General features: G+C 47.2%; 1 protein-coding gene across 1 annotated transcript in view; it reads left to right on the top strand.

Annotated features, from left to right (window-relative positions):
- The window catches only part of GLRA1 (glycine receptor alpha 1), a 36,786-nt gene extending 24,277 nt beyond the window's left edge, over positions 1-12,509 (top strand). Inside the window, exons 4-9 of the mRNA XM_035559753.1 lie at positions 4,086-4,309; positions 5,879-5,961; positions 6,940-7,077; positions 7,596-7,810; positions 8,500-8,646; positions 12,195-12,509. Of these exons, the coding sequence (XP_035415646.1) occupies positions 4,086-4,309; positions 5,879-5,961; positions 6,940-7,077; positions 7,596-7,810; positions 8,500-8,646; positions 12,195-12,509 (1,122 nt within the window). The remainder of the gene's footprint in view (positions 1-4,085; positions 4,310-5,878; positions 5,962-6,939; positions 7,078-7,595; positions 7,811-8,499; positions 8,647-12,194) is intronic.
- Positions 12,510-12,849: the final 340 nt, after the last annotated feature.

Below are 12,849 nucleotides of genomic sequence, written 5' to 3'. Positions count from 1 at the left end.
TGCCAAGGCCGCTGTGTCTTGGGAGAGAGTGGCTCCTCGTGAGGCCTTGTGAGGCCTTGTGAAGCCTCGTGAGGCCTCGTGAGGCCTTCCTTGGCTCCTCGTGAGGCCACTACGCAGAATTTCATTTCAGCATTATCAAATTGAACACTTTGATCACTTCAATTATTTTCTTCCTGCCCTGCATCATTTCCCCCTTGGGAGCAAAAGGTCTTAGTGCCAAATTGCAAAGCTCCTGAATGCCATAACACGGGCTTGGTGCTTGCTGCTCCCCAGCCAGCCAGAGGAGCAGGCTGCATGAGATAATCAATGCCTGGATGTGATCAGCACACAAATGAGGATCTCAAGCGATAAGAAGGAAATGGAGAAAGATTTTTATTTATTTATTTATTTTTGCTGAGTTAGCAGACCCAGTACTTTTTTTTTCTTTTTTCCTTGAGTGTTCACATCAGAATTGCTCTGTTCTGTCCATCACGTAGCACTAACCGTGGACTTCTTGGTGATGCTAAGTAAGATCTCATACAACTGTATCCAGAAGAAACACTATAAGACTCCAGGTAGCCTACAAATGAGTGTTATCCAACTCATTGCCTCTCAGCTTGACTGCAGTACCTAGGCACAAAGTTTTCAATACACAGGATCCTTTAGCTAGTCCAGAAATCTGCAGTCCATACTTTTGGCTATGCCATGTCCACAGACATGCTCTCCAGGCCTTGTGGTGGCTCCTCGAGGCAGGCGAGAGAGCCACCATGGCCCGGTGGCCCTCATGAGGGCAGCTGAGGAGGCGTGGGCGGAACCAGCAGCGCCCCCGTCCCGGCCGGGCAATCGCAGCCCCTGGGGAGCGCGGCGAGCAGGCCTTGGTGCCTCAGCCATGGCGTGAGGCGGCAGTGTCCTCGCCAGCCTGCTACAGCACAAGTTTCTTCTGCTACACAGAGGACAAAAGTGCCCCCATCCTGCCAGGCAGTAGGAGGGGACCTAGGCCTAGGGGTGGAATGGAAGCAGGTTGCTGCTCAGGGTGGTAGGCAAGCCCTGTCCCTGCCCACCTCCCCTTCCCATCTGCCCTTACATAACAGGTATGAGGCTCTAGAACACGACAGTCAAAACAGCGATGTAGACAAAAGCCCATCCCAGTTGGAAGGGGTGCCTATGGCAAGGCAATCTACCCCCTGCATCGCTACATCTTTTGTCATGACAGAAAGAAGGGTTATCGTCATGGGGGACTGCCTTCTGAAAGGGACAGATGGCCTGATATGCTGTCTGGACCCACCCACAGGGAAGTCTGCTGCCTCCCCGGGGCTCAGGGGAGAGACATTGCCAGGAAAGTCACCCGCCTGGTACAGCCCACCGACTACTACCCGCTACTAGTTTTTCAGGCTGGTAATGATGAAGTAGTAAGGAGAAGTCCGAGAGTGATTAAAAGGGACTTTAGGGCTTTGGGGAGGCTAGTTAAATGACCAGGGGTACAGGTTGTGTTTGTCTCTGTCCTTCTGACAGGGGGGATCAATGCTGACAAGCAGACTCATCTTATTAACACATGGCTTCGAGACTGGTGCGACCAGAAGAACTTTGGGTTTGTTGATCACGGGAAGGTCTACACGACACCGGGCCTGCTGGCACCAGATGGGATGCACCTCTCTCAGAGGGGGAAAAGGATTTTTGCTCAGGCGTTGGCAGGGCTGATAGATAGGGCTTTAAACTAGAGTTGAGAGGGGAAAGGGATAAAACCAAGCCTGCCGGTGATAAGCTAAGGGATGGCATGCTAGAATCAGAGGGACTGTGTGCTAGTGAGGTCTTTCAGTCTGCTCCACGAGGTGCTGCATGCAATGAGGCACATTTGAAGTGCTTCTACACAAACACATGCAGTATGAGGAATAAAATGAGTGAATTTCCTCCTGCAGCAAAGCTTGCCTGCGGTATCACAGACCACTGTAGAGAGATTGGCTCCATTCCCCACCTTCCAACACTCCATCAGGCTGAGAACACTTCTGGGCAGCTACCCCTGAAGTTTCTTCCAAACATGAGTTTAATTTGTGTTGTACATGACATAAGCCCCCATCTAGAGCTGACCTGCTAGCATCCAGCTTATTTGTAGCTGAATAAGCAAAACAACCTTTTGCTTTCTACCTATTAGGTCAGTGACACTGATTTCCCCTGACTGCAATGACTGCAGATCTTTACACACAGACAAGGGAGAACTGAAAGTATATGAGTTGTTCCAGGAGCTGCTGTGTGCCAATAGGAAGTGGAAATTCAGGGTTGTTTTCCTCTGTCAGGTTTGCATGATTGCACTAAGATCCTCTATCCTAGCTGTCTGCAGCTATTTACATTTTCTGCAAACACATTATCTGGAGGGGACGGAGATGAACAATTAAGTCAGAGGGACCCACTAGGACTCATGAAGGTGACATCTGGAATATCAGCAGAAGGAGAGAGTGTTGCAACTCTTATTCATGTTCAGAAGTCTGCTCATTTTAGCGTCAAGTCCTTGGTCCATTTGCTGTTGTCATAATCACGAATGTCATTAGCAGCTTCTCTGCTCCAAGGATGCAGATGGCACTAAGTTGCCTGAAAAAATAAAATAAAATAAAATAAAATAAAATAAAATAAAATAAAATTGTAGAACATAAGCTATGAACTTCCCTGACCAAAACCATGAAGCATCCAAGACACAATCCTCTCGCAACCCTCCAGTATGACCGGACCATGAAAGAGTCATATCCTCCGAACAAGAGGCTGTAGGTTCCTAGTCAAGTAAGCACTTGAGGCAGCAGAGTCAGACTGTCCTCTAAATGAACCCTTCCACTCCAGAGCCTTGTGTTCTCCAGATGGAAAGAACAGATCTGTTGGTGGAGTCTGGGGGAGCCCTTCAGAGGATCCAAGTATTGTCTCACTGAAAAAAGGTCCTGGTGCCTGCAGGAGGTATTAGTTACTGGCAAGCACATCAGAGTCCCTCCATTACCTGTCACTTAATAAAAGTCTTCAAAGTACATCAGTATTAGAAAGGCACCAGAGAAACCCTTAATCATGATAGTAACTATTAACTTGGGCCAGGGCAGTGGAATTGGTTTATTATCTGCTGCTTTTTAGACACAGCTTGCATCTATACTTAGAAATGTCGATTAATTTATGGACGTCGAGCTTTTATCCCTCTCCTGATAGCTGCCAGGTCCTCTCCCCATTTAGATTTGCTGGCTAACTTTCCTATGTGAAATTCGGCAGAAAAGAGGCATGCAGATCACCAGATCACCCTGGGAGAGAAGAAACTATCTTTAATTGTTCAGGAGAGCATCTGGGACGTTTGGGCTAGACCTCAGCAGCCAGTCTTGTCCAGGAGAGCTCAGGGGAGCTGTAAGACAGAAGGTTATGAAGCAGATATCACTTAGTGTGGTGCTGGGGGGCTACCTACAATTAAAGATGTCTAGCCTACAAAATCTGTAACATTTATGACATTTTAACTTGGGAGAGGGGAAAACAGAACACCTGCTTATGGTTAGAAGAGGAGACTCTATGCGCATCCCTTCCGTGTTCATACTCTCATTAAGGGCATCTGGTCCCATCAGTTCAGCTGAGTTACCCTTACATTAGTGCACACACAGGTCTCCCTTCCGTGGACTGCCTTTGTCACTCTACCTTTTTTTTTTTTCAAGTCTGAAGGAACCACAAATAGTCAGAAAATGGGATGGTTCAACACTGAAAGGAAGCTGGCTTCCATGTCCCTTTCCTCTCAATTCTCTGCCACAGCTGTCTTGCTGATACCAGCCCTTATGACATCTGCAACTGAGCGTTGCTTCTCCAGCCCCGGGGTCTGGACTAGAGGTCTTGACACTTCACACACAGCTGAAGATTGCTGTGATGGAAGGATGCAAAGATAGACAACTGCACATGCTATGAGATAGCTGTAAGCTACAGGGCTAAAAATAACAACAGCTCCTTGAGAAATAATGTCAGAAGGCTTGCCATAACTTGGGAACATAGGTTTAGCTGTTTGGTTTTGAGAGCAATTTTAGCACATGCCCACCATTTCTCAGCACTTTCAACCTGCCCTGAGCACTGACTGTGTTTCTTTGCTCCCTGCTTACACCATGCAGGATTACCGGGTGAACATCTTCTTGCGACAGCAATGGAATGACCCACGGCTGGCATACAATGAATACCCTGATGATTCTCTGGACCTGGACCCCTCCATGCTGGACTCCATCTGGAAGCCTGACTTGTTCTTTGCTAATGAGAAAGGAGCCCACTTCCATGAGATTACCACAGACAACAAGCTGCTGAGGATCTCCAGAAATGGAAACGTCCTCTACAGCATCAGGTGAGGTGACTGACTGGGGAGGGCTCCACCAAATGGAGGAGGGTGGAGCTGAGATCCTCCTGTATATGCCTAACATGAGGAAATGGAGACTTGGAGCATGCCACTGGATAAAAGGAATTGAGTTGTATTTTTTTAGGTGGGGGAGCATTCCATTAACAGTCATAGCCATGTGGTGGAAAGGGACCTCTGGAGGTCCTCCTGCTGGGGCTATGGTTATATGCAATAGTCAAACCTTAGTTAAGGCTCTCACAAGAAGGTGGACTTTGTCTCATGGACCCAAAGCTCAGCAGTCTTAGCCCTAGGTTCACCCAAAAACACCCCCAAGGATTTTGCTCCCTGATCCCTTCTCAGCACACACTTGTCCAGCATGTGTGTGCTGTCTGTCTCATGGCATAGCTGCAGCCACAGTCAACCCTGTGTCACATCTGGCAGATATTTAACATGAATTCTTCCCAAGGGGCTTGTTTAAAGACATAATTGAAGGCTTATCTCTCTGATTGGTCAGAGATGGAGTCCCCTGCCAAAGATGCAATGAGAAAAACAAAGTGGACAAAAGCTAGTGGTGGCTCTTTTCTGCTCAGGTGCTTGTTTAAATACAGAAAATGCTGTTGCTTTCATAAAAAGAACATTTGAACAGGTCAATTCTGTCTTCTTTCACAACATCTTCTGTCACAACATGCCCTGTAGGTCTGATAGAAAAATTCAATTCCTGTCCCCCAGGAAATTCTGCTATTTCTAGATGAAGGCAAAAAGCTGAAAAATTTGAACACTCTAGCGAACAGCATTTTCAGCATTATCAAACCAAATAACACAAGTCTAGCTATCTGAATCAAATCATTTAATATCAGCTTGTAGAACAAAACAAACAATTTGAGCACAGATCATCGTATAGGGCAGCGCAGCAACATACCACAGGAAATGCAGCCAGCACCTAGTGGAAAATGGAGCTTGAAAGGCAAAACTAAAGGTCTCAAGAAGTACAGCAGGAATTCAGGAAGATACAGAGATTCCTACTGACTTACCAAAGGGCATTTTCCTTGCATAAAATCCTACCAAAGTCTCCGTTTTCCCCCACAGAAACCTGTGAACTTGACCAAACTTCCTTTTTTTTTTTTTTTCCCTGACACAGAAATGTTCTGTTCAAAGATTTCCAAACAGTCCCAGTCTCTAGAAATGTATCTGGGGGGTCCGTAGGATAAGTCTGGGCTTGCTGTTAATCCAGACTGTTTTGAGCCTGAGGCAAGAAATGAAGATAGAAGCAGCAAAACTGTCTGATGTGGGAGCTCTCTGTTCTGCACTGTCCAAAGCAGTATTACAATGAAACACCACCTGCAGCAGGCAACTCGGATGGAAATTATTTCACAGACACAATTCTTGACATTTCTTTCCAACACCATGTGTGAAAGCTCGGACAGGGAAGGGGTAAATAATCAGTCATTACTTCCAGCACGCCAGTGTGTCTTGGGCAAGGTACCAGCCTGTATGCAATGCTGGGTGTCTGAGAGGGTTCACCCCTTCATCCATACCCCAGACTGCTTGGCACTCCCCTGTGCTCTCTTCTGTCCTCAGGATCACGCTGACTCTGGCCTGCCCCATGGACCTGAAGAACTTCCCCATGGATGTACAGACGTGCATCATGCAGTTAGAAAGCTGTGAGTCCTGCGCATGTCTCCATCTCAGAGAGGAGACAATGTGTTTCCCCTCTCCCTCTCCTCTGCCATCTCCCTCCCCAGCTGCAGCTCCTTCCCAGATCAGCCTTCACTGGGCTCTCCCAGCATGGAAGAGAGCAGAGGATGGACAGCTGGGACAGGCTTGCTCTGCTGTGTGTGCCTGGGGCACCTCTCTTCCAGCCTTGTTTCTGCTGCTCCTCCCTGCTGGCATGCCCTCTGCAAACCCCACACAATCATCTGCACCTACATCTTTGGCCAACGCCAGCAATAATGTTTGCCATCAGAGACAGCAAAGCTCTTAGAACAAATGAGGGCAAAGTCAGTTCAGATGTCACCAAAACAAGAACCAGCCTCTAAACTGCTTCAAGCCAGTGTGTGGTTAGAGACCCCCCACTCAGGGGTTCATCACTCTTTGCCCCATCCCAAGAAGTATTTGCTCAGGATTTCCATTCATTCAGCACATGTGACATTTCCTAGAGAAGCTAAACCTCAGAAGGTCCCGTGATAGAAACCCTGGCTTGCTTGTATTTACATTGGCCTTTCACTTTGGAGGAGAAAGGTGAAAGTGCTCTCAGCTGCAAATGGGACGTTTTTCTCTCTAGCTGAATATTTGCCCCCTGCACATGCTGCTTATCCCAAAGGAGGAAAAGAAGATGAATAACTTCATTCAGAGAAAGAGGTCAGGTTTGAAAACATAAATAGCTCAACCAGTTCATTTCAAGTAAAAATGTCAGACTATTCACTGAACACCATCACTGCCCCAGCAGAGGTCATTGCCCTAGCTTTTACCACATGCATAAGCAGTTCTGCTTCAACCGAAATCCCACCCATTACAGCATTGCCTGGGAACACCAGGTTCAGCCTCTGCCTCCAAGCATAACTCTCTTCTACAAGTCTGTCCCTTCCCATGTCAGTATTTAGTATTTATTTCACATGCTGTTTGTTCCATCCTCTCAACAGTTGGCTACACAATGAATGATCTAATATTTGAGTGGCAAGAAAAAGGAGCCGTGCAAGTTGCTGATGGGCTGACATTGCCTCAGTTTATCCTCAAAGAAGAAAAAGACTTGAGATACTGCACAAAGCACTACAACACAGGTCAGTACTCTTCACCCTTAGCCCCTATATTCATCAGAGATGAATTCAAGACCATGCATTTGCCAGAATCTCTTGCTAGGTCTGATGGCAGTCTGGTGACATAAGCCTTGTTCTACCCAGCCAGGAACAACATAACTAGAAACACACGTAGATATGTTGCCAGTAAATATATACGTATATAGACAATAAAAAGCTAATAGACACAAAAATTGGAACCATCTTGTCCCCATAACATCTGCATCAGTTCAAGGGAGTTTGGCTTGGACCTTTTCTCCCTCCATCTTCCTTTGATGCAAGGGAGCAGGTAAAATTTAACTGACAAAGGACATACTGTCAAAAGCTTGCTTTGCTATGATGATTTATGTACATATTTCTGAACTGGTCAGATGATGTGTATGTCCTCATCTCACAAGATTCTGGTTCTAGGCAGTGTGAGGAAAGTCCCCAGACAACAGCTGAAACCAAGAGGCTCACCGTACCTTACCAGTAACTTTACATTTATCTCCTGTCATTCTCAGGCAAATTCACCTGTATAGAAGCTCGTTTCCACCTGGAGCGGCAGATGGGCTATTATTTGATCCAGATGTACATCCCCAGCCTCCTTATTGTCATCCTGTCCTGGATCTCCTTCTGGATCAATATGGACGCTGCACCAGCTCGAGTTGGCCTGGGGATCACCACGGTGCTCACTATGACCACTCAGAGCTCAGGCTCCCGAGCGTCACTGCCCAAGGTAAGGAACACCCTTAACTTCACTGAGGGGCAAAACGATCACTCTCTGGGGACAGAATATGTGTAAGCCACAACACGGATCCTCCTGCTCAACACAAGAGGTATTCTGCTGCCATTGCACTATTCCACTTTAAGGGCAAGCAGAGCAAATTCCAGCCTCCTCCTACATATAATTTAGCTTAGTTTCCATGACAAGCAGTAAAACTTTCCCTAAGTGCTCATCCCAAGATCCACTTCAGCTCCCAGAAGCCAGGAGCTCTGCACTTTACAAACACCTGCAACAAGCAGACAGGGATATGCACCATACAGTTCAGCTTTTATCCACTTTTTTTTTTTTTTTTTTTTGTCCCTCATACTTTCATAATAGCTCTAAATTTGGCTGCTATGAAGGGCTTCTGGTGTAGTCAGTTTAGATTTCTATTTTCCCTGTGTGTAAACCATTACAGTGAAGACGTGGATAAATTTTAAACTGTGAAATTATTGCTACTAATTAGTCCACAAGAAGTTTCACTGACCTATTAGTACATTCGTGTTAAATGAGGTAGATTTTATTATCCAAGAGCAGATGTCAACCATACCATGGCTTGCTCAAATTCTTCCAAAGACCTGGAAGTAACATGAACAATGACAAACAAAAAGGCATTTGGATGAACATGCCATCACATCCCTCTCTCTCCCTCTGACTCCTAGGTGTCCTACGTGAAGGCCATAGATATCTGGATGGCCGTGTGCTTGCTGTTTGTGTTCTCTGCACTTCTAGAGTATGCTGCCGTCAACTTTGTGTCCCGGCAGCACAAAGAGCTGCTCAGGTTCAGAAGGAAGAGGAGGCATCACAAGGTAATACATAAGGCATGAAGGACACGGCTGGAATCTGTCCCAGCAGAACATCACTACATGGTCAGCTGGCCAGGGAAGTCCTCAGCACATGGTCAGATAGTAAAGGGAGTCATGCATCAAAAAGGAGGGCAAACTTGATGAATTGTGTCTCTTTTAACAGTCTGCTGACCACAGGGGTCTAGCAAGCTGTTTTTTGTTAGCTAGCCAAGCATTTTAAGCCAAAAGGGTTGTTCTCATCAGAACAATTTTCACACAGAGAGATGTTCTGGTCTGAGTTCTCCTCTTCAGAAGACACAGTGAGGGCTTGGGGGGAGGCAGGCAGGGAGCTGGGAGGGATGCTTGTCAGAGAACAGCATCCCCCTGAAAGTCAGCCTACATTAGCCCGGAGGTAAGTGACACCTCTTTTGTTTCTGTCATCTCTGTGTTCGAAAGCATCTGCTGCTCAAACTGACTGCAAATTCCTCTCGGAAGGAAAGAACATTCTGCACAGCCTTAGCCTCGCTCCGTGCTCATTGCCATGACTGATGCCAACCTGAGCATGCACTTGTCACATAGATTGTGCCCCCTGCAGCCTGGACTCTACTAGCTTTTAGGCTGAGGTACTGCAGCTGAGATCACATCTCGAAGGATGCACTAGAAGGAAACATAAAGGTGACTGTGATCAATTAACAACTGCCCTTAATTAACTAGCAGAATCAGGTGGCAGTATCAGTTCTTATCACCAGGTCTGAGACACTGCCCTCAAGCTAACATGACAAAACAGTGTAATTTTTAGAAAGAAACACTGAAGATTGAGCTGAGGAGGATCTCAGGATAGCTCCTAGGAGATCACCAAGGTTGAAGCTACCCTGCCTAAAATATTTCTTATAAATATTTGTCTAGCCCATGTTTTAGAGAGCCCCCTTTGAACAATCCCATACAGAGACCACTCATTCCAGAACTTCTCTGTCTCAGCCATTGGAAACCTTTCCCAGGGTCTAACCCATCATACAGCAGTTCACAATGCCTGCCTGGAGAACTAGCAGCATTCCAGGAGGCAGCGTTGGCTAAAGGGCACGGTATCAGCATGCCTGATTCCCTGGCTTTTTGTAGATTTGCCTCTGTCTGCAAAACAGGAGGTGACTGTTCAGTTTTCCTTAGTCCAGCCAGGACCTGGGATAAAGAGTATTGCACAAATGCAGAGGAAAAGAAGTAACAGATGGGACCATCAGCACCCGTTAATTTTGTCAGAGCAGAGTGAGACCCTGCCATCTCATAGTCAACTGAGGCTATTTTTGTTTCAGAAAATGTGTCCTGATTAATAGAACCAAAGCTAAAACCACTCAACCTGGGTGCCTCATAGTGCTTGTATCCATATATCCAGATTTAAGCATCCTCTCTGAAGTTGTGCTGTTGTACGCAGATCACTCTGGACTAGTGTTGATAAAACAATAAGGAGAAAAAAAAAAACCACACATTAATATACTGATGAGTTTAAAAGATATTTGCCAGAGACGTTCCGTTGAACACAAGGCTGTTATTACAATCCCTGCCTAATCTCACAGCAATTTTAATTGGAACAAAGCATAAACAAAAACACTTGAAAAAGCAATATGAACAAGGTTTGCAGGCTCATCAGAAAGCTAGGAGCTGATTGCAAATATGTAAATGGATTAGTACAGCTGCCACAGAACCTAATTGCTCTGTCCCAATGTCCTGATGTGTCTGGGTAGCTCTGCCTGGTTCAGACGTGATGCGTGAGGCTGAAAACAAATTATATGTTGCAGTGATCTGTCCTGGTTGAAGAAGCTGGGTCAGACTCACATTAATAGGCCTGCCCAAACCAAAATCTACTAGCTGTTCTTCACAGCTCAGCACCCCAGACCATGTGTCACAGTCTGGCAGTAGCACAATGAACAGTCTGGCACTAACACAAGTGAATCCAGATACATCTGTTTCTTGCTTTCCTGAGAGTTAGATGCAAGATGCTAGCTCATTCTTGTCAGAAAGACTCTTTTTTTTCCTCTCTAAAAAACAAAAATAATAATTAAAAAAGCTAATAGCTAAATATATATTTATTAAAAAAATAGCTAAATAGCTGCTGCCAGGGTTTGATTGGCCCTTTCCACCTCTTACGTCCTTCTGCCTGGAAAGAGAGGGAGAAATAGACCAGAAAGTCTGACTAGACAAATCTCTCTTTGAGTGTTTGTGTTTTTGGAGAGCCAGGCCAAGGATGCCAGCCCAGCCTGGCTAGCGATGTGAAAGCTCTCCTGATAGTGATTGAAAGCTCTCCCTGATTCCCCAGGGCCAAGTGATGCCAGTCACTGCTACCAACCCCAGCACTGCAGGAAGAAGAGCAGCAGCCCAGGGCCTCCTGCATCCACCCTGTGCCACCAGCCAGAGATGCACGGGCTGATGGCAGCACAGCCAGAGCTGCTGCGGGCAGCAGGGGGGCCAGGTACCCCTTCCCCACCAGCAGCGCAGGTTGTGGCCACCTGGCAATGCCTGCATCACCCATCATCAGCTAATCAGGCTCAGCCAGGTCTCTGAAACAAATAGGCCTGCTGCTAGGTCATACAGCTCGACAGTTTGCCTCCATGTTTAAAAAAAAAAAAAAAAAAAAAGAAAGAAAGAAATAAAATGCTTGATTTTGTTTGGGTTGTTTATTTTTGCTTAGATAACACCAGTGTGCTCTTCCCTCTGCTTCCCCACCCCCAAGCAAGCACAGTCCATCCATCCCACGCAGCTACCCGCTCGGTATGGGGGCCATCCAGAAAAGACACTCTGCAAAGAAATAAGGACGGGAAATTTCCCCGTGATTCCATGATTGCATCCTTGTGTGCAAGAGAATAGGGCTGCAAGGCCTCTGCCAGGAAAAACAGTAACAACACTTGCTTTGAGATTGGCAAATAAGGGATTTTTTTCTGCTCATTAATTGGAATTAGCACAAGGAGCCGTGTCTTAGCATTGGCACACGGAAGGGACACTTCTGCTGCTCACCTGGCAGAGGGCTCATGGGACAGGGGCTGAGGGGCTCGGGGATATCCCACAGGCAGACGAGCTGAGGGCTGGCCCCGTGCTGCCTGCAGAGGTCTTTTCCTGGACAGGCCGTGCCGCCCGCACGTCCATGTAACTCTGTAGGAAGCCTCCTGGTGTGGCTTCGACTGCGTGAGTTCCATGGAGCCCCCTCCTTCTGGGCGAGCTGTACCCCGCAGGCAAAGCAAAGAAGGTGCTGCTAGGAGCGGGGGGAGGGAGGGACAGAAGCAAAACAGGGGATGCAACTGGAAAAAAGAAACGCGGTACCGTAAACTGTTCGAGTATGTCAAAGATACCAAGGAGGCTGGAGTCGTTCTGCTCTCCACGGGGTGCCTGGATCCCCTGCTTTGCCTCTGCGCATCACCCAGCTGGCACCCCTCTATAAGGCTGACCTCCCAGGAGCAGAGGGTTTTGGGTTTGCCCACCAGTGTCGAGGTCGGGGCTCGACGGAGGCGTCTCCCCCTCGAGAGCAGGGTGCTGCCAGTGGAGAGCCTTATAGCAAGGGTGCACTGTCTATATCTCATTTTAAGTAGAGTCCCATGCTCAATCTGTTTCAGGAGGACGAAGCCAGCGAAGGCAGGTTCAACTTCACCGCCTACGGGATGGGGCCAGCGTGCCTGCAAGCCAAGGACGGCATCTCCGTCAAGGGCGCCAACAACAACAACACGGCCAACCCCGTCCCCCCGCCATCCCGCTCCCCCGAGGAGATGCGGAAGCTCTTCATTCAGCGAGCCAAGAAGATCGACAAGATCTCGCGCATCGGTTTCCCCATGGCGTTCCTCATCTTCAACATTTTCTACTGGATCATCTACAAGATCGTCCGCAGGGAGGATGTGCACAACCAGTGAGGGAAGGGGAGCAGCTGGGAGGGAGAGAGCAATCCTTTATATATGTGCAATAGCAATGCAGCAATGCATGAATTTAAGAATGTGGCAATATCTACTAAAAAAAAGAGGGGGGGGGAGGGGGGCTGGGAGGGACTTTTAATCGTGGGAACTGACGATAAGCGGCACGGGGAGGAGAAAAAACAGCTCTTGATCTGGGGAGTGCAAGGGCGGGATTAGTTTTACAGCATAGGAAGGTTTGGATTGCTCCAGCTGCAATCCAAGCAGTGTAATATATTAATATATATTCATGCTTAATTATAATGCAAAGAGAAAACAATCAAAAAAAAAGATAAAAAAATCC

The sequence above is a fragment of the Cygnus atratus genome, chromosome 14, assembly GCF_013377495.2.
Source record: "Cygnus atratus isolate AKBS03 ecotype Queensland, Australia chromosome 14, CAtr_DNAZoo_HiC_assembly, whole genome shotgun sequence".
NCBI classification, from domain to species: Eukaryota; Metazoa; Chordata; class Aves; order Anseriformes; family Anatidae; genus Cygnus; species Cygnus atratus.
Note: the sequence above shows the minus strand (reverse complement) of the source record. Positions and strands in the feature narration are given on the sequence as shown.